Source organism: Pristiophorus japonicus, chromosome 6 (genome assembly GCF_044704955.1).
Source record: "Pristiophorus japonicus isolate sPriJap1 chromosome 6, sPriJap1.hap1, whole genome shotgun sequence".
Taxonomy (NCBI): Eukaryota; Metazoa; Chordata; class Chondrichthyes; family Pristiophoridae; genus Pristiophorus; species Pristiophorus japonicus.
Window position 1 is genome coordinate 130,840,347 of NC_091982.1, and position 22,723 is coordinate 130,863,069.

The following is a 22,723-nucleotide window of genomic DNA, read 5'->3' on the forward strand; positions in this document are numbered from 1 at the left end:
CATCTCCACCAGCTCTTGGGAATCCCTGGCCAAAGACCGGCCCAAATGGAGGAGGAGCATCCGGGAAGGCGCTGAACACTTGGAGTTTCTTCGCCGGGAGCACGCAGAAGCCAAGTACAAACAGCGGAAGGAGCGTACGAGGAGGGGAGTATGTGAGGTTTATATTAGGGGTGATAACAAGGGTGTTGTTCCTGATCTTAAGCTGGAGGATGTTGAAGATGAGATGAGAATTGAGGGACGGGTTGCCAGAGGTTTGCCGGAGGTTGTGTTTCATGTGGAATTGTCGGGGTTTGGGCTAAGGTATTGAGTTGCAGCTCTACATTTCCAGCCAGGGAAGGGGGAAGGTCCATGACCAGGCCAAGAGGAGCTGATCTTACCTTCCGAGACTGACCCTGTCTGGTAAAATGTAAGGTAAGGTTATTGGCAATGTGTTGACTCTCACTCTAACCTTGCGGGGTCCGGAATGGTGGCTTCCATGGTCCCAGTGACAGGTGGCTGGGATGGGGAGGCTGCATGGTTTTGTTATTACTGTGGGGTGTGGGTGATGCAGACAAAGTCCAATGCTTGTTGGCCCCTGCCTGATGAATTAAGCTGCGGAAATAAGTAGTGATGGTGATCAACTCGGTGTCAAACAGCATGCCGAGGATTAGCACAGTCTGATTCAGCCTGAGCAAGGGGCTAGCCAAGCAACAACAGCTAGAATTTATATATAGTGACTTTAATGTAGTAAAATATCCCAAGGCACTTCACAGGAGTGTGATCAAACACAATGTCACACCGAGTCGCATAAGGAGGTATTAAGGTAGATGAGGTTTTAAGGAGTGTCTTAAGAACATAGAATCAGGAGCAGGAGATGGCCATTCGGCCCCTCGAGCCTGCTCCACCATTCAATCAGATCATGTTGATCTTCGACCTCAACTCCACTTTCCTGCACTATCCCCATATCCCTCGATTCCCTTAAAATCCAAATTTCAATCGATCTCTATCTTGAATATACTCAAAGACTGAGCCTTTGGGGGTAGAGAATTCCAAAGATTCACCACCCTCTGAGTGAAGAAATTTCTCCTCATCTCAGTCCTAATTGGCCGACCCCTTATTCTGAGACTGTGACCCATGGCCAACATACTATTTGCTTTCTTAATTGCTTGCTGTAGCTGCATGTTAACTTTCAGTGATTGGTGTACAAGGACATACAGGTCCCTCTGAACACCAACATTTCCCAATCTCTCACCATTTAAATAATATACATAAGAACATCAGAACATAAGAATTAGGAACAGGAGTAGGCCATCTAGCCCCTCGAGCCTGCTCCGCCATTCAACAAGATCATGGCTGATCTGGCCGTGGACTCAGCTCCACTTACCCGCCCGCTCCCCATAACCCTTAATTCCCTTATTGGTTAAAAATCTATCTATCTGTGATTTGAATTCATTCAATGAGCTAGCCTCAACTGCTTCCTTGGGCAGAGAATTCCACAGATTCACAACCCTCTGGGAGAAGAAATTCCTTCTCAACTCGGTTTTAAATTGGCTCCCCCGTATTTTGAGGCTGCGCCCCCTAGTTCTAGTCTCCCCGACCAGTGGAAACAACCTCTATCTTGTCTATCCCTTTCATTATTTTAAATGTTTCTATAAGATCACCCCTCATCCTTCTGAACTCCAACGAGTAAAGACCCAGTCTACTCAATCTATCATCATAAGGTAACCCTCTCATCTCCGGAATCAGCCTAGTGAATTGTCTCTGTACCCCCTCCAAAGCTAGTATATCCTTCCTTAAGTAAGGTGACCAAAACTGCATGCAGTACTCCAGGTGCGGCCTTACCAATACCCTGTACAGTTGCAGAAGGACCTCCCTGCTTTTGTACTCCATCCCTCTCGCAATGAAGGCCAACATTCCATTCGCCTTCCTGATTACCTGCTGCACCTGCAAACTAACTTTTTGGGATTCATGCACAAGGACCCCCAGGTCCCTCTGCACCGCAGCATGTTGTAATTTCTCCCCATTCAAATAATATTCCCTTTTACTGTTTTTTTTTTTTCCAAGGTGAATGACCTCACATTTTCCGACATTGTATTCCATCTGCCAAACCTTAGCCCATTCGCTTAACCTATCTAAATCTCTTTGCAGCCTCTCTGTGTCCTCTACATAACCCGCTTTCCCACTAAACTTTGTGTCATCTGCAAATTTTGTTACACTACACTCTTCCAGGTCATCTATGTATATTGTAAACAGTTGTGGTCCCAGCGATTCTATTTTTCCTACCAAAGTGGGTAACTTCACATTTCTCTACATTATATTCCATTTGTCATGTTCTTGCCCAATCACTTAGCCTGTCTGTATCCCCTTGAAGCCTCTTTGCATCCTCCTCACAACTTACATTCCCACCAAGCTTTGTATCATCAGCAAACCTGGATATATTGCATTTGGTCCCTCATCCCAATCATTGATATAGATTGTGAATAGCCCTGATCCTTGCAGTACCCCACTAGTTATAGCCTGCCAACCTGAAAATGACCCGTTTATTCCTACTCTCTGTTTTCTGTCCGTTAACCAATCCTCAATCCATCATCATATTACCCCCAATCCCATGAGCCTAATTTTGTTTAATAACCTCTTGTGTAGCACCTTATCGAATGCCTTCTGAAAATCCAAATACATCACATCCACTGGTTCCCCCTTATCTATTATGTCAGTTACAACCTCTAAAAGCTCTAACAGATTTGTCAAAATTGATTTTCCTTTCATAAATCCGTGTTGACTCTGCCCAATCCTATTATTATTTTACCACATCCTTAATAATAGATTCTAGCATTTTCTCTACTACTGATGTCAGGCTAACTGCTCTGTAGTTCCCCGTTTTCTCTCTCCCTCCTTTCTTAAATAGTAGAGTTATATTAGCTACCTTTCAATTTGCTGCAACCGTTCTAAAATCAATGCAGGAGAGAGGTGGAAAGGTTTAGGCAGGGAGTTCCAGATCTTAGGGCCCAGCCAGCTGAAGGCACGGCTGCCAATGGAAGAGTGATTAAAATCAGGGATGCACAAGAGGCTAGAATTGGAGGAGTGCAGATATCACGGAGGATTGTAGGACTGGAAGCGGTTTCAGAGATAAGGAATAGCGAGGTCAAGGAGGGATTTGGATGAGAATTTTGAAATGAATGCGTTGGAGAAACAGTCGAGGGGTCATAGGCACTTAGAGTTCGAGATATATCATTATACGTATGAAAGCTGAGCTTATGTTGGTGAAGGGCAGTATGTAGATATGGAGTAGAATGTGCTCTAAGGATCGGTACTGAAGTGCTGCTATGGTGCTTTGCTGGGGATACATTTGGATAGAGGTGGGTTCAACCAAGGGCAGTCCCATGGAGCTAGATGATTGAGGAGAGATATTGGAGAAGAACAACATGGTTGACCATATAAAATGCTATGGAAAGGACAAGGAGGGATAATGCGAGATGGTCAGAGTCACAGAGGAGTTACAGAGGATGCCAGGGCCGTTTTAGTGCGGTGGCAATTAGGGAGGCCAGACTGTCAGGGATTTAAACAACAACAACAACTTGCATTTATATAGCACCTTTAACTTAGTAAAATGTCCCAAGGCGCTTCACAGGAGCATTTTAAGACAAATGTAATAAATTTGACATCATAAGAACATAAGAAATAGGAACAGGAGTAGGCCATACGGCCCCTCGAGCCTGCTCCGTCATTCAATAAGATCATGGCTGATCCGATCATGGACTCAGCTCCACTTCCCCACCCGCTCCCCCTTATCCCCTGATCGTTCAGAAACCATCGATTTCTGTCTTAAATGTATTCAACGTCCCAGCTTCCACAGCTCTCGGAGGCAGCAAATTCCACAGATTTACAACCCTCTGAGAGAAGAAATTTCTCCTCATCTCAGTTTTAAATGGGCGGCCCCTTATTCTAAGATCGTGCCCCCTAGTTCTAGTCTCCCCTTTCAGTGGAAACATCCTCTCTGCATCCGCCTTGTCAAGCCCCCTCATAATGTTATACGTTTCGATAAGATCACCTCTCATTCTTCTGAATTCCAATGAGTAGAGGCCCAACCTCCAAAGCAAGTGTATTCTTTCGTAAATATAGAAACCAAAACTGCACGCAGTATTCCAGGTGTGGCGTCACCAATACTCTGTATAACTGTAGTAAGACTTCCCTGCTTTTATACTCCATCCCCTTTGCAATAAAGGCCAAGATCCCATTGGCCTTCCTGATCACTTGCTGTACCTGCATAATATTCTTTTGTGTTTCATGCACAAGTACCCCAAGGTCCCGCTGTACTGCGGCACTTTGCAATCTTTCTCCATTTAAATAATAACTTGTTCTTTGATTTTTTTTCTGCCAAAGTGCATGACCTCACACTTTCCAACATTATACTCCATCTGCCAAATTTTTGCCCACTCACTTAGCCTGTCTTTGTCCTTTTCCAGATTTATTGTGTCCTCCTCACACATTGCTTTTCCTTCCAGCTTAGAATCGTCAGCAAACTTGGCTACTTTACACTCAGTCCCTTCTTCCAAGTTGTTAATATAGATTGTAAATAGTTGGGGTCCCAGCACTGATCCCTGCGGCACCCCACTAGTTACTGATTGCCAACCTGAGAATGAACCATTTATCCCGACTCTCTGTTTTCTGTTAGTTAGCCAATCCTCTATCCATGCTAATATATTTCCCCGCTGTAACCTTTTATGTGGCACCTGCTGGAAGTCCAAAAATAGCACATCCACTGGTTCCCCTTTATCCACCCTGTTCATTGCATCCTCAAAGAACTCCAGCAAATTTGTCAAACATGACTTCCTCTGCATAAATCCATGCTGACACCGAGTCACATAAGAGGAAATTACGGCAGGTGACCAAAAGTTTGGTCAAAGAGGTAACATAGAAACATAGAAAATAGGTGCAGGAGTAGGCCATTCGGCCCTTCGAGCCTGCACCGCCATTCAATAAGATCATGGCTGATCATTCACCTCAGTACCTCTTTCCTGCTTTCCCTCCAGACCCCTTGATCCCTTTAGCCGTAAGGGCCATATCTAACTCCCTCTTGAATATATCCAATGAACTGGCATCAACAACTCTCTGCGGTAGGGAATTCCACAGGTTAACAACTCTCTGAGTGAAGAAGTTTCTCCTCATCTCAGTCCTAAATGGCCTGCCCCTTATCCGAAGACTGTGTCCCCTGGTTCTGGACTTCTCCAACATCGGGAACATTCTTCCTGCATCTAACCTGTCCAGTCCCGACAGAATTATAGATGTTTCTATGAGATCCCCTCTCATCCTTCAAAATTACAGTGAATACAGGCACAGTCGATCCAGTCTCTCCTCATATGTCAATCCTGCCATCCCGGGAATCAATCTGGTGAACCTTCGCTGTACTCCCTCAATAACAAGAACGTCCTTCCTCAGTTTAGGAGACCAAAACTGAACACAATATTCCAGGTGAGGCCTCACTAAGGTCCTGTACAACTGCAGTAAGACCTCTCTGCTCCTATACTCAAATCCCCTAGCTATGAAGGCCAACATGCCATTTACCTTCTTCACTGCCTGCTGTACCTGCATGCCAACTTTCAATGATTGATGTACCATGACACCCAGGTCTCGTTGCACCTCCCCTTTTCCTAATCTGCCGCCATTCAGATAATATTCTGCCTTCGTGTTTTTGCCACCAAATTGGATAACCTCACATTTATCCACATTATACCTCATCTGCCATGCATTTGCCTACTCACCTAACCTGTCCAAGTCACCCTGCAGCCTTTTAGTATCCTCCTCACAGTTCACACCACCACCCAGCTTAGTGTCATCTGCAAACTTGGAGATATTATACTCAATTCCTTCATCTAAATCATTAATGTATATTGTAAATAGCTGGGGTCCCAGCACTGAGCCCTGCGGCACCCCACTGGTCACTGCCTGCCATTCGACTCTCTGCTTCCTGTCTGCCAAGTTCGCTGTCCACGTCAGTACACTACCCCCAATACCTTGTGCTTTTAATTTTGCACACCAATCTCTTGTGTGGGACCATGTCAAAAGCCTTTTGAAAGATAAATACACCACATCCACTGGTTCCCCCTTGTCCACTCTACTAGTTATATCCTCAAAAAATTCTAGAAGTTTTGTCAAGCAGGATTTCCCTTTCATAAATCCATGCTGACTTGGACTGATCCTATCACTGCTTTCCAGATGTGCTGCTATTTCATCTTTAATAATTGATTCCAACTTTTTCCCCACTACTGATGTCAGGCTAACCAGTCTATAATTACCCGTTTTCTCGCTCACTCCTTTCTTAAAAAGTGGTGTTGCATTAGCTACCCTCCAGTCCGTAGGAACTGATCCAGAGTCAATAGACTGTTGGAAAATGATCACCAATGAATCCACTATTTCTAGGACTACTTCCTTAAGTACTCTGGGATGCAGACCATCAGGCCCCGGGGATTTATCGGCCTTCAATCCCATCAATTTCCCAACTAATAAGGATTTCCTTCAGTTCCTCCTTCTCACTAGACCCTCGGTCCCCTAGTCTTTCCGGAAGGTTATTTGCGTCTTCCTTCGTGAAGACAGAACCAAAGTATCTGTTTAACTAGTCCGCCCTTTCTTTGTTCCCCATTATAAAAGGGACTTGTATTATAAAATCCTCCCAGTCCTCAGGTTTGCTGCTTTTTCTGGCCAATTTATATGGTTTTAACACTATCCTTAATTTCCCTTGTTAGCCACGGTTGAGCCACCTTCCCCGTTTTATTTTTTACCCTCGACAGGGATGTACAATTGTTGAAGTTCTTCCATGTGATCTTTAAATATTTGCCATTGCCTCTCCACCGTCAACCCTTTAAGTATCACTCGCCAGTCTATTCTAGCCAATTCACGTCTCATACCATCGAAGTTACCTTTCCTTAAGTTCAGGACCCTAGTCTCTGAATTAACTGTGTTGCTCTCCATCTTAATAAAGAATTCTACCATATTATGGTCACTCTTCTCCAAGGGGTCTCGCACAACAAGATTGCTAATTAGCCCTTTCTCATTACACATCACCCAGTCTAGATGGCCAGCCCTCTAGCTGGTTCCTCAATATATTGGTCTAGAAAACCGTCCCTAATACACTCCAGGAAATCCTCCTCCACCGCTTTGCTACCAGTTTGATTAGCCCAATCAATATGTAGATTCAAGTCGCCCATGATAACTGCTGTACCTTTATTGCACGCATCCCTAATTTCTTGTTTGATGCTGTCCCTAACCTCAGTACTACTGTTTGGTGGTCTGTACACAACTCCCACTAACATTTTCCGCGGCTCCACCCATACAGATTCCACACCATCCAAGCTAATGTCCCTCCTTACTATTGCATTAATTTCCTCTTTAACCAGCAACGCCACCCCACCTCCTTTTCCTTTCTGTCTATCCTTCCTGAATGTTGAATACCCCTGGATGTTGAGTTCCCAGCCTTGGTCAACCTGGAGCCATGTCTCCGTGATGCCAATGACATCATACTCGTTAACTGCTATCTGTGCAGTTAATTCGTGCACCTTATTCCAAATACTCCTCGCATTGAGGCACAGAGCCTTCAGGTTTGTCTTTTTAACACACTTTGCCCCTTTAGAATTTTGCTGTAATGTGGGCCTTTTTGCTTTTTGCCTTGGGTTTCTCTGCCCTCCACTTTTACTTTTCTTCTTTCTATCTTTTGCTTCTGCCCCTATTTTACTTCCCTCTGTCTCCCTGCATAGGTTCCCATCCCCCTGCCATATTAGTTTAACCACTCCCCAACAGCACTAGCAAACACTCCCCTTAGGACATTGGTTCTGGTCCTGCCCAGGTGCAGACCATCCGGTTTGTACTGTTCCCACCTCCCGCAGAACCGGTTCCAATGTCCCAGGAATTTGAATCCCTCCCTGCTGCATCACTCCTCAAGCCACGTATTCATCTGCGCTATCCTGCGATTCCTACTCTGACTAGCACGTGACATTGGTAGCAATCCTGAGATTACTACCTTTGCGGTCCTTCTTTTTTAATTTAGCTCCTAGCTCCCTAAATTCGTCTTGAAGGACATCATCCTGTTTTTTACCTATATTGTTGGTACCTATATGCACCACGACAACTGGCTGTTCACCCTCCCCCTTCAAAATGCCCTGCAGCCGCTCCGAGATATACTTGACCCTTGCAGCAGGGAGGCAACATACCATCCTGGAGTCTCGGTTGCGGTTGAGGTAGGTTTTATGGGGGCATCTTAAAGGAGAAAAGAGAGGTATAGAGGTTAGGGAGGGAGTTCCAGATCTTGTGCCCAGGCAACTGAAAGCATGGCTACCGATGGTGGTGCGACTATAATCAGGGATGCTCAAGAGGGCAGAATTAGAGGGCCGCAGACATCTCGTGGGGTTGTGGGGCTGGAGGAGATTACAGAGATAGGGAGGGACGAGGCCATGGAGAGATTTGAAAATGTGGATGAGAATTTTGAAATCGAGGTGTTGTTTAACTGGAAGTAAGCACAGTGGTGGTGGGTGAGCAGGACTTGGTGCGAGTTAGGACACGGGCAGCCAAGTTTTGGATCACCTCTAGTTTACCGAGGGTAGAATGTGGAAGGCCACTCAAGTCTCGAGGTACCAAAGGAAGGGATGAGGGCTTCAGCAGTGGATTAGCTGGGGCAGGGGCGGAGACGGGCGATGTTACAGAGGTGGAAATAGGCGGTCTTAGTTATGGCGAGGATATGTGAACAAGGAGTTTCAGGAGAAATGGGGTTGAACCTGGGACACTACAACACGTACGAGAACCTTTGAGAGGGAAAGAAGGCTCTCCTTGTGGTGGTGGAGTGGTCAGATGGGTCAAGGGTGGAATTTTCGAGGGGTATTTTATGACAGTAGTTTTAAAAGGGAGAGGGGTGGTGCCTAAGGTAAGGGAAGCATCGGTGAGGTCAGGCAGACAGATAAAATAGCATCAGCATTGGTCAATGGTGCATGAGGATAGAGTTGGACATCATTGAAAGACTGTCTCATGCTGGCAGGTGATATGGTATAAATACACATGCTGGGAGAACATGAAATCTTCGAGGACACTAGAGATGACAATATGGAAATAAGGGGAGAAATCATTTCAGGAGACGTTACAACTGGACTGGGGCAGATCTAAGTGAAAGCAGAAGCAAGTGGTTCCATGGAGAAGTGCCATGGAGGGGACAATCAAGGAATGAAGAACCAGAGGCTGAGGTGAGCAGGGTGCCGAAGGTACCTTTGGCCCTGGTGCTAACCCTAACCCTAGAGTACTCCTGCTACCTGGGAACGATGTGCGCAATGTGTGAAATAAGAGGCTGAGACTGAAGATGGAATAATCAAAATGCTGCAGATGTCCATCGATGAACAACACAGTCCAAAAATCAGCTGCTAAACTTACCGGTGGCAAAAGCTACTTCCTTTGACACCAAGCTCAGCTCAACGATAGTGAACTGGGGCAGTTCAAGGTTGTCCACCCCAGTCACTGCTGCATCTCCACCTTTCCAGTAAAACACAATGTCATCTGTTGTGTAGCCATCTGCAGAGGGAGAAGGACAAGAGTCAATCAATCTGTTACCTGTTGGCAATGGCTCCATTCTGTTCAGTGTAGCAAAGATTAAGCAGAACAGTGCAGACTGAGGCACTTTTCATTCCAAATATTATTATCCCTGGTGCCCTAACCAGCATTGACCAGCAATTAGATTCCCAACAACATGGATGAAGTATCAAGCAGGACATGGAGGCTGATTGAACAGCATCCACAAAGTGAGGGCAGATGGTGCCATCACTGAGGTCCCCCAGTTTCCAGTCACAAGGCTCGGAATGGCTGAATGGCCTGAGAAAAACGAAGTGATGCTTAAGTGACACACATAGACAGAATGGTGAAATGTAGTAGAAGTGAGGTGGGTGGTAACAGGCTCCAGGAGGACAGAGGCAGGCTGGTGAAATGGGTTGACACGCGGCAGATGAAATTTAATCGGAAGAATGAGGAGAGGCAATACAAACTCAATGGTACAATTTTAAAGGGGGCACAGGAACAGAGAGACCTGGGCTGTATGTATACAAATCCTTCAAGGTGGCAGAACAAGCTCAGAAGGCTGTTAAACAGCATATGGGATCCTGGGTTTTATTAATAGAGGCAGAGTACAAAAGCCAGACGTTATGGGTACTCCTTTATAAACACAGGTTAGGCCCCAGCTGGAGTATTGGAGCCAATTCTGGGCTCCGCACTTTGGGAAGGATGTGAAGGTCTGGGAGAGGGTGCGGAGGAGATTTACCAGAATGGTTCCAGGGGTGAGGGACTTCAGTTACGGGGAGAGATTGGAGAAGCCGGGGCTGTTCTCCTTGGAGCAGAGAAGGTTAAGGAGAGATTTAATAGAGGTGTTCACAATCATGAGGGGTCTGGACAGGGTAAAGAAGAGAAGCTATTTCCGCTGGTGGGAGAGATGTGGATGTAAGGTGATTGGGAAAGGAACCAGACGGGGGTGAGGAGAATTTGATTATTTCACCCAGCGAGTTGTTGCGATCAGGAACGCGCTGCCTGAAAGGCCGCAGATTCAGTAGTAACTTTCACAAGAGAATCGGAGAAATACTGGAAGGGGAAAGAATTTATAAGGCTGTGGGGAAAGAGCGGGGAGTGGGACTGATTGGATCGCTCTGTCAATGTTCCGGTACAGGCACGATGGGCCCAATGGCCTCTGAAGTGGGACAATAGTCACACTGGACATATAATCAGACATGGATAAAGGGTTAAATGTCAACCTGAAAAATCCAGGGTAGCAGCAGCGTCTACACAGCTGGAGCAGCAGGACAGCGGAGTTATTTCTGGGTTGTAGTGACAAGATAGGCAGCACGCGCTTGAAATATCAGGATAGGTGAGGGACATGGGGCTAGAACCTCCACTTTTTTTGCCTGCGTAACGCCCATTTAATGCCCATTTTACTGCTGAAATCTCGCATAATGCCCATATAGCGGCCATTTTGGCACAAAATGAAAACTGGCGGGCATTTTTCGGAAACTTATCGCCGAGCGTTACTTTCCCCATGTGCTTAACGCTGGGACAAAATATTACCGCCCGCCCACCTACTGTTTTTGGGGCAGAATCAGCAGAATGGGCGATTTCAACGCCCATAATATCGCCCAGCGTTAGTTTCCACATGGAATTTATGCCGAGATTCAATATTAACGTCCGATGGGAGCTAAAAACATACCTCAGTGATAACCTCTTTGTGGAAGCGTAGTCTCCGAAGGCAGGTGGTGTCTGGCAAGTTGAGGTAAGACTGCTTCACAAAGAGGTTATCACTGAGGTATGTTTTTTGTCGTAAAGAGTATATTTACTGAAACTAGCTCGGCCATCATCAATTTCACCACCTCACATACAGTTCGCCCAAGAAACCGCCCACAAAAAGTGGAACTAACCGGAACGAATCACAGCGTTATGGACACCATGTTGTAGATCACATGTCGGGTCCTTTAAAAGGCTGCTGAGCTTCAACCTCGGCGGAGTTCGGATGTACTCTGCAGGTCGTTGGAGTTGATGTGAACATCTCTAAAAACATCTTGACCACTCTGTGACCAATTGGAATTGAAGAGGGGTGTTCATCGGGACATTCCTTGTTTGTGACCAATCGGTGGAAAACAGAGAGCTACTGCAATGAGGCCTGTCCTTTCTCACCCTCTCGTGGTGACCAAATACACGCAGCAGACTCGATATCGCCGAAGGAATGCTCCACTGCATTATGTGCCCAATGAACGAAATGACGGACAGATGAGGAGGACCAGACGTTACACCCCCCGCAAGTACAGGGAGAAGTAGTCTTACCTCGACTTGCCCGACACCACCTGCCTTCAGAGACTGCGCTTCCACAAAGAGGTTATCACTGAGGTATGCCAGCTCATAAGGGGAGATCTGCAGCCTGCCAGCACTATCAGTACTGCACTGTCCGTCGAGGTCAACAGCACTGTCATTCTACGCTTCGGGTTCTTTTCAGGCCACAGCTGGAGACATTTGTGGACTTTCTCAGCATGCCACACATCGCTGCATTAGACAGGTCACTGAAGCTCTGTACACAGGCAGGAGGGACTTGATCAGCTTCCCTATGACCAGGGAGGCACAGAGCGAGAGGGCTCTAGGTTTCTCCAGAATTGCAAACTTCCCCAAGGTGCAGGGAGCAATCGACTGTACGCACATTGCAATCCGGGCGCCTTTTCAGGATGCTGAGGTTTTCAGGAACCGAAGCCATTCTATGACACTACGCTATCAAACCCCTTCATAATTTTAAAGACTATTAGGTCACCACCCAGCCTTCTATTTTCAAAAGTAAAGAAACAAAGTCTGCATAGTGTTTCCTTATTGTTATCACCTGTTTGTAACCTTGGCCCCCTCCTATTTCTCATCTACATGCTGCCCCTCAGTGACACCATGCGAAATCACGGAGTCAGTTTCCACATGTACGCTGTGACACCCAGCTCTCCCTCACCACCACTTCTCTCGACTTCTCCATGGTCTCTAAATTGTCTGACATCCAGTTCTGGATGAGGAGAAATTGTCTCCAATTGAATATTGGGAAACCAAAGCCATTGTTTTTGGTTCCCTGGCCACCGACTCCATCCCTCTCCCCAACGTCTGTCTGAGGCTGAACCAGACTGTTCGCAACCTTGGTCTCATATCTGACCCTGAAATGTGCTTTCGACCACATATCCACAGCATAACTAAGACCATCTATTTTCACCTCCGCTCATCCACTGTTGAAGCCGTTGTTACCTCTAGATTTGACTATTCCAACGCACTCCTGGCTGTCCTCCCACATTCTATCCCACATAATCTAGAGGTGATCCAAAACTCGGCTGCCCCGTGTCCTAACTTACACCGAGTCCCACTCACCCATCACCCCCTGTGCCCCGTGTCCTAACTCGCACCAAGTCCCGCTCACCCATCACCCCCTGTGCCCCGTGTCCTAACTTACACCAAGTCCCACTCACCCATCACCCCCTGTGCCCCGTGTCCTAACTCGCACCAAGTCCCGCTCACCCATCACTCCCTGAGCTCGCTGCCCGTGTCCTAACTCGCATCCATTCCCGCTCACCCATCACCCCCTGTGCTCGCTGCCCCGTGTCCTAACTCGCACCAAGTCCCACTCACCCATCACCCCGTGTGCTCACTGCCCCGTGTCCTAACTCGCACCGAGTCCCGCTCACCCATCACCCCCTGTGCTCACTGCCCCGTGTCCTAACTCTCACCAAGTCCCGCTCACCCATCACCCCCTGTGCCCCGTGTCCTAACTCTCACCAAGTCCCGCTCACCCATCACCCCCTGTGCCCCGTGTCCTAACTCGCACCAAGTCCTGCTCACCCATCACCCCCTGTGTTCACTGCCCATGTCCTAACTCGCACCGAGTCCCGCTCAACCATCACCCCCTGTACTCGCTGACCTACATTGGCTTCTGCTTAAGCAACGCCTCAAATTTAAAATTCTCATCCTTGTTTACAAATCCCTCCATGGCCCTCGCCCCTCCCTATCTCTGTAATCTCCTCCAGCCCCACAACCCCCCGAGATGTCTGCGCTCCTCAAATTCTGCCCTCCTGAGCATCGCTGACTATCGGTGGCCGTGCCTTCTGTTGCCTTGGCCCCAAGCTCTGGAACTCTCTCCCTAAACATCTCCATCTCTCGCTCCTCCTTCAAGACGCTCCTTAAAACCTCCCTCTTTGATCAAGCTTTAGGACACCTGCCCTAATTTCTACTTATGTGGCTCGGTGTCAATGTTTAAAATCTCATAATACTCCTGTGAAGTGCTTTGGGCTTCACTACATCAACGGCACTATATAATACAAGTTGTTGTTGTTGTAACCTCTCAGTTCTGCAATAATCCTTGTAAATGGGTTGTGTGTGGGTCTGAGTGCGTGGGTCTGGGTGCGTGGGTCTGAGTGCGTGGGTCTGAGTGCGTGGGTCTGGGTGCGTGGGTCTGAGTGCGTGGGTCTGGGTGCGTGGGTCTGAGTGCGTGGGTCTGGGTGCGTGGGTCTGTGTGCGTGGGTCTGAGTGCGTGGGTCTGGGTGCGTGGGTCTGAGTGCGTGGGTCTGGGTGCGTGGGTCTGAGTGCGTGGGTCTGAGTGCGTGGGTCTGAGTGCGTGGGTCTGAGTGCGTGGGTCTGAGTGCGTGGGTCTGAGTGCGTGGGTCTGAGTGCGTGGGTCTGAGTGCGTGGGTCTGAGTGCGTGGGTCTGGGTGCGTGGGTCTGGGTGCGTGGGTCTGGGTGCGTGGGTCTGAGTGCGTGGGTCTGAGTGCGTGGGTCTGAGTGCGTGGGTCTGAGTGCGTGGGTCTGAGTGCGTGGGTCTGAGTGCGTGGGTCTGAGTGCGTGGGTCTGGGTGCGTGGGTCTGGGTGCGTGGGTCTGAGTGCGTGGGTCTGGGTGCGTGGGTCTGGGTGCGTGGGTCTGAGTGCGTGGGTCTGAGTGCGTGGGTCTGAGTGCGTGGGTCTGAGTGCGTGGGTCTGAGTGCGTGGGTCTGAGTGCGTGGGTCTGAGTGCGTGGGTCTGAGTGCGTGGGTCTGAGTGCGTGGGTCTGAGTGCGTGGGTCTGAGTGCGTGGGTCTGAGTGCGTGGGTCTGAGTGCGTGGGTCTGAGTGCGTGGGTCTGGGTGCGTGGGTCTGAGTGCGTGGGTCTGAGTGCGTGGGTCTGAGTGCGTGGGTCTGTGTGCGTGGGTCTGTGTGCGTGGGTCTGTGTGCGTGGGTCTGTGTGCGTGGGTCTGAGTGCGTGGGTCTGTGTGCGTGGGTCTGGGTGCGTGGGTCTGCGTGCGTGGGTCTGCGTGCGTGGGTCTGCGTGCGTGGGTCTGCGTGCGTGGGTCTGCGTGCGTGGGTCTGCGTGCGTGGGTCTGCGTGCGTGGGTCTGCGTGCGTGGGGCTGCGTGCGTGGGGCTGCGTGCGTGGGTCTGTGTGTAGGATGGTTGATGAACAGTGACGTACATTTAAGGAGATAGTTCACAAATCTCAAGAAAAATATATTCCAGTGAGGAGGAAAGGGTGTAAGAGAAAAGATAGCCTTCTGTGGCTAACTAAAGAAATAAAGGATGGTATCCAATTAAAAATAAGGACATACAAAGTGGCCAAAACTAGTGGGAGGACAGAAGATTGGGAAGCTTTTAAAAGCCATCAAAGAATGACTAAAAAAATAATTAAGAAAGGGAAGATAGCCTATGAAGGTAAACTAGCACAAAATATAAAAACAGATAGCAAGAGTTTCTATCGGTATATAAAAAGGAAAAGAGTGGCTAAAGTAAATGTTGGTCCCTTAAAGGACGAGACCGGGGAATTAGTAATGGGGAACATGGAGATGGCAGAAACTCTGAACAAATATTTTGTATCAGTCTTTACGGTAGAGGAGACGAACAATCATCATCATCATAGACAGTCCCTCGGGATCAAGGAAGACTTGTTTCCACTCTTATCATGAGTTCTTGGATGCTGTACAGTCCAATACGAGTTTCTGTCACAAGTGGGACAGACAGTGGTTGAGGGAAAGGGTGGGTGGGACAGGTTTGCTGCACGCTCCTTCTGCCTGCGCTTGATTTCTGCATGCTCTCGGCGACGAGACTCGAGGTGCTCAACGCCCTCCTGGATGCTCTTCCTCCACTTAAGGCTGTCTTTAGCCAAGGATTCCCAGGTGTCGGTGGGGATGTCGCACTTTATGAGGGAGGCTTTGAGGGTGTCCTTGTAACGTTTCCTCTGCCCACCTTTGGCTCATTGGCCGTGGATGAGTTCCGAGTAGAGCGCTTGCTTTGGGAGTCTCATGTCGGGCATGCGAACAATATCTCAACAGTGGATAGTCAAGGGACTATAAGGAGGGAGGAACTTAACACAATTACTATCACTAAGGAGGTGGTACTCACTGTAAAGTCCTGACCCTGCAGTACAGACTTACACGAGGCACATGCTGAAGTCAAGGTCATTCTGGACCTGCACCTTTATTTCACAGCTCTCGAGTGCCGCACTTGCCTGAGACCTGCCTTTATATACCTGTGTGGAACAGGTATGCAGTGTCTCCTGCAAGTGCACCCCTGGTGGTAAAGTATGCTTGTGGTTACAGGTCATATCTAGTTACAGTCATGTATAGCATGGTAAGATACAGTTATATACAGTGGTGTGAGATACATGACAGTACTCAGTAAGATAATGGGACTAAAGGCAGATAAATCCTCTGGACCTGATGGCTTGCATCCTAGGATCTTAAGAGAAGTAGCAGCAGGGATTGTGGATGCAAAATTTCCTGGATTCTGTGGAGGTCCCAGCAGATTGGAAAAATGCAAATGTAACGCCCCTATTTAAAAAAGGAGGCAGACAAAAAATAAGAAACTATAGACCAATTAGCCTAACATCTGTGGTTGGGAAAATGTTGGAGTCCATTATTGAAGAAGCAGTAGTAGGACATTTAGAAAAGCAAAATTCGGTCAGGCAGAGTCAGCATGAATTTATGAAGGGGAAGTCATGTTTGACAAATTTGCTGGAGTTCTTTGAAGATGTAACAAGATAAAAGTTCACAGGGTTGGGGGTAATATATTAGCATGGATAGAGGATTGGCTAACTAACAGAAAACAGAGAGTCGGTATAAATGGTTCATTCTCTGGTTGGAATCAGTAACTAGTGGGGTGCCGCAGGGATCAGTGATGGGACCCCAACTATTTACAATCTATATTAACAACTTGGAAGAAGGGACCGAATGTAATGTAGCCAAGTTTGCTCAAGATACAAAGATGGGAGGAAAAGCAATGTGTGAGAACACATAATACCTGCAAAAGGACATAGACAGGCTAAGTGAGTGGGCAAAAATTTGGCAGATGGAATATAATGTTGGAAAGTGTGAGGTCGTGCACTTTGGAAGAAAAAAATCAAAGAGCAAGTTATTATTTGAATGGAGAAAGATTGCAAAGTGCCGCTGTACAGTGGGGCCTGGGGGTACTTGTGTTTAAAACACAAAAGGATAATATGCAGGTACAGCAAGTGACCAGGAAGGCCAATGGTATCTTGGCCTTTATTGCAAAGGGGATGGAGTATAAAAGCAGGGAAGTCTTGCTACAATTATACAGGGTATTGGTGAGGCCACACCTGGAGTACTGCGTGCAGTTTTGGTTTCTATATTTACGAAAGGATATACTTGCTTTGGAGGCAGTTCAGAGAAGGTTCACTAGGTTGATTCCGGGGATGAAGGGGTTGGCTTATGAGGAAAGGTTGAGTAGGTTGGGCCTCTACTCATTGGAGTTCAGAAGAATCGAAGCGTATAAGATTATGAGGGGGCTTGACAAGGTGGATGCAGAGAGGATGTTTCCACTGATGGGGGAGACTAGAACTAGAGGGCATGATTTTAGAATAAGGGGCCGCCCATTTAAAACTGAGATGAGGAGGAATTTCTTCTCTGAGAGGTTGTAAATCTGTGGAATTTGCTGCCTCAGAGAGCTGTGGAAGCCGGCACATTAAATAAATTTAAGACCGAAATAGACAATTTTTTTAACCGATAAAGGAATAAGGGGTTATGGGGAGCGGGCAGGGAAGTGGAGCTGAGTCCATGATCGGATCAGCCATGATCTTATTAAATGGCGGAGCAGGCTCGAGGGGCCCTATGGCCTACTCCTGTTCATATTTCTAATGTTCTTATGATCTGTGTGTGGGTCTGTCACTGTGGGTCTGTTTGGTCTGTGTCTGTGGGTCTCTGTGTGTGGGTCTGTGTGTGTGTGTGTGTGTGGGTGTGTGTGGTTGTATGTGTGTGTGTGTGCGCGCATGAGTGTGTGTGTGGGTGTGTGTGTATGTGGGTGTGTGTGCGTGGGTCTGTGTCTGTGTGTGTGTATGAGTGTGTGGGTGTCTGTGTGTATAGGTGTGTGTGTGGGTGTGTATGTGTGGGTGTCTGTGTGTGGGTGTGTGGGTGTGTGGGTGTGTGTGTGTATGAGTGTGTGGGTGTCTCTGTGGGTGTGGTTGTGTGTGTGTGGTTGTGTGTGTCTGTGTGTGTGGTTGTGTGTGTGGTTGTGTGTGTGGTTGTGTGTGTGGTTGTGTGTGTCTGTGTGTGTGTCTGTGTGTGTGTCTGTGTGTGTGTCTGTGTGTCTGTGTGTGTGAGTGTGTGTGTGTGTCTAAGTGTCTAAGTGTCTAAGTGTCTAAGTGTGTGGGTGTGTGGGTGTGTGAGTGTCTGTGTGTGTGTGTGTGGGTGTGGTGTGTGTGAGTGTGTGTGGGTGTGTGTGTGTGTGTGTGAGTGTTGGTGTGGGTGTGGGTGTGGGTGTGTGTGTGAGTGTCTGTGTGTGTGTGTGGGTGTGTGTGGGAGCAGTGGGTGGATTGCCTTTGAGCAGGAGGTGATAGAGAGGAAGAGGGCTGGTTGTCAGTGTGTCACGGGGCGGTGCTGATGAACTCTCGGTTCAGTGCCAAGGTCTGACTGCTGCACGATGTTGGTGATTCTCTGAGCGACTGGTCATACGTACAGCTCTCTATTTCCAGTGTGCAGTTCTGCTGATCCAGGGGATATCTCCTCAAGTCCATCATACAAGCAGCTGTGGTGGTGATCCTAGAAAACAAGTAGGGGACAAAATGAATATAAGTGGGTTTGAGGCGTGAATATTGTCTGGTTGCTAACTTTAGCACTGGGAGATTTGTAGCGCGTTGATAGCGACAAGAAATTTTAACGCCCTGAGAGTGGAGCGCTAAGCGAAGTTTTTTACATGTCTCTCAGGGCGCTAAGATGCTCACATGACTGAAGTTCTGATGCTAACATACCGACATCCCAGTGCTCAAAGAGAAGGATCGCTCCAAAACATAACATTTAAAATATATTACAAATCAACGAATTTAAACATCAGAATACAATTTTAATATCATTGCAAATAGAATGAAGTAAAATCTGACCTGACACATTCATCCCCGCAACAGCTGTGAACGCCAGCTTTTTGTGGTGATTAGCGCCGGGCGGTAAGGCAAGATCATTCACGTTGGCTTCCCTGACGCTCCCAGTGTGTAGCACACTGACGCTCCCTGGGCGATATTCCCTGACACTCCCGGGGCGTTGCTCACTGACGATATTCCCTGACGATATTCCCTGACACTCCCGGAGTGTTGGCTCACTGACGCTCCCTGGGCGATATTCCCTGACGCTCCCAGTGTGTAGCACACTGACGCTCCCTGGGCGATATTCCCTGACACTCCCGGGGCGTTGCTCACTGGCGATATTCCCTGACGTCCCGGGGTGTTGCTCACTGACGATATTCCCTGACGATATTCCCTGACACTCCCGGAGTGTTGGCTCACTGACGCTCCCTGGGCGATATTCCCTGACACTAACGGGGCGTTGCTCACTGACGATATTCTCTGACGTCCCGGGGCGATGCTCACTGACGATATTCCCTGACGCTCCCGGGGTGTTGCTCATTGACGATATTCCCTGACGCTCCCGGGGTGTTGCTCATTGACGATATTCTCTGACGTCCCGGGGCGATGCTCACTGGCGATATTCCCTGACACTCCCGGGGTGTTGCTCACTGGCAATATTCCCAGAGACTCCCGGGGTATTGCACACTGACGATATTCCCTGACACTCCTGGGGTGTTACTCACTGACGATATTCCCTGACACTCCCGGGGCGTTGCTCATTTACGATATTCCTTGACACTCCCGGGGTGTTACTCATTGACGATATTCCATGACACCCCCAGCGCGTGACTCACTGACGATATTCCCTGACACTCCCGGGGCGTTGCTCATTGACGATATTCCCTGACGCTCCCGGGGTGTTACTCACTGACGATATTCCCTGACACTCCCGGGGCGTTGTACACTGACGATATTCCCTGATAATCCCGAGCCTTGCTCACTGGCAATATTCCTGACACTCACGTGGCATTGCTCACTGACGATATTCCCTGACACTCCCGGGGTGTTGCTCACTGACGATATTCCCTGACAATCTCGGGGTGTTGCTCATTGGCGATATTCCCGGACACTCCCGGGGCGTTGCTCACTGACGATATTCCCTGACTCTCCCGGGGCGTTGCTCACTGACAATAATCCCTGACAATCTCGGGGTGTTGCTCATTGGCGATATTTCCGGACACTCCCGGGACGTTAATCACTGACGATATTCCTTGACGCTCCCGGGGCGTTACTCACTGTGGATATTCCCTGACACTCCCGGGGTGTTGCTCACTGACGATATTCCCGGACACTCCCGGGGCGTTGCTCACTGACGATATTCCCGGACACTCCCGGGGTGTTACTCACTGACGATATTCCCTGACACTTCCGGGGCGTTACTCACTGACGATATTCCCTGATAATCCCGGGGCATTGCACACTGAAAATATTCCCGGACACTCCCGGGGCGTTACTCACTGACGATATTCCCTGATAATCCCGGGGCATTGCACACTGAAAATATTCCCGGACACTCCCGGGGCGTTGCTCACTGACGATATTCCCGGACACTCCCGGGGCGTTACTCACTGACGATATTCCCTGATAATCCCGGGGCATTGCACACTGAAAATATTCCCGGACACTCCCGGGGCGTTGATCACTGACAATATTCCATGACACTCCCAGGGTGTTGCTCACTGACGATATTCCCGGACACTCCCGGGATGTTACTCACTGACGATATTCCCTGACACTCCCGGGGCGTTGCTCACTGACGATATTCCCTGACACTCCCGGGGCGTTGCTCACTGACGATATTCCCTGACACTCCCGGGGCGTTGATTATTGACGATATTCCCTGACACTTCCGGGGCATTGCACACTGGCGATATTCCCTGACACTCCCGGGGCGTTGCTCACTGACGATATTCCCTGACACTCCCGGGGCGTTGATTATTGACGATATTCCCTGACACTTCCGGGGCATTGCACACTGGCGATATTCCCTGACACTCCCGGTGCGTTGCTCACTGACGATATTCCCGGACACTCCCGGGATGTTACTCACTGACGATATTCCCTGACACTCCCGGGGCGTTGATTATTGACGATATTCCCTGACACTTCCGGGGCATTGCACACTGGCGATATTCCCTGACAATCTCGGGGTGTTGCTCATTGGCGATATTACCGGACACTCCCGGGACGTTAATCACTGACGATATTCCTTGACGCTCCTGGGGCGTTACTCACTGTGGATATTCCCTGACACTCCAGGGGTGTAGGTCTCTGACGTTATTCCCTGACACTCCCGGGGCGTTGCTCACTAACGATATTCCCTGACACTCCTGGGGCATTACTCACTGGCGATATTCCCTGACACTGCCGGGGACATGCTCACTGACGATATTCCTGGACACTCCCGGGGCTTTGCTCATGGGCGATATTCCCAGACACTCCCGGGGCGTTGCTCACTGACGATATTCCCTGATAATGCCGGGGCATTGCACACTGGCGATATTCCCGAATGCTCCCAGAGGTGTTACTCACTGATGATATTCCCTGACGCTCCTGGGGCATTGCACACTGACGATATTCTGTGACACTCCCGGGGTGTTGCTCATTGACGATATTCCCTGACACTGCCGGGGCGTTGCTCACTGACGATATTCCCTGACACTTCTGGGGCGTTGCTCACTGGCAATATTCCCGGACACTACCGGGGACTTGCTCACTGACTATATTCCCGGACACTCCCGGGGTGTTGCTCATGAGCGATATTCCCTGACACTCCCGGGGCGATGCTCACTGACGATATTCCCGGACACTCGAGGGACGTTGCTCACTGGCGATATTCCCTGACACTCCCTGGGCATTGCTCATGTGCGATATTCCCAGACACTCCCGGGGCGTTGCTCACTGACGATATTCCCGGACACTCGAGGGACGTTGCTCACTGGCGATATTCCCTGACACTCCCGGGGCATTGCACACTGACGATATTCCCTGACACTCCCGGGGTGTTGCTCACTGACAATATTCCCTGACACTCCCGGGGCATTGCTCATGTGCGATATTCCCAGACACTCCCGGGGCGTTGCTCACTGACGATATTCCCGGACACTCGAGGGACGTTGCTCACTGGCGATATTCACTGACACTCCCGGGGCATTGCACACTGGCGATATTCCCTGACACTCCCGGGGTGTTGCTCACTGACGATATTCCCTGACGCTCCCGGGGTGTTGCTCATTGACGATATTCCCTGACACTCCCGGGGCGATGCTCACTGGCGATATTCCCTGACACTCCCGGGGTGTTGCTCACTGACGATATTCCCTGACACTCCCGGCGCGTTGCTCATTGACGATATTCCCTGACGCTCCCGGGGTGTTGCTCACTGACGATATTCCCTGACGCTCCCGGGGTGTTGCTCACTGACGATATTCCCTGATAATCCCGGGGCATTGCACACTGAAAATATTCCCGGACACTCCCGGGGCGTTGATCACTGACAATATTCCCTGACACTCCCAGGGTGTTGCTCACTGACGATATTCCCGGACACTCCCGGGATGTTACTCACTGACGATATTCCCTGACACTCCCGGGGCGTTGCTCACTGACGATATTCCCTGACACTCCCGGGGCGTTGCTCATTGACGATATTCCCTGACACTCCCGGGGTGTTGCTCACTGACGATATTCCCTGACGCTCCCGGGGTGTTGCTCATTGACGATATTCCCTGACGCTCCCGGGGTGTTGCTCATTGACGATATTCCCTGACACTCCCGGGGCGATGCTCACTGGCGATATTCCCTGACACTCCCGGGGTGTTGCTCACTGACGATATTCCCTGACACTCCCGGGGCGTTG

General features: G+C 49.1%; 1 protein-coding gene across 2 annotated transcripts in view; it reads right to left on the reverse strand.

Annotated features, from left to right (window-relative positions):
- Positions 1 to 22,723, reverse strand: part of LOC139265243 (gamma-aminobutyric acid receptor subunit beta-4-like) — a 778,436-nt gene that overhangs the window by 169,351 nt on the left and 586,362 nt on the right. For both annotated transcript variants that reach the window (XM_070882176.1, XM_070882178.1), the window contains 2 exons: positions 18,423 to 18,505; positions 9,385 to 9,522 (listed from right to left, as the gene is read on the reverse strand). In XM_070882176.1, coding sequence (XP_070738277.1) covers positions 9,385 to 9,522; positions 18,423 to 18,505 — 221 coding nt within the window. The remainder of the gene's footprint in view (positions 1 to 9,384; positions 9,523 to 18,422; positions 18,506 to 22,723) is intronic.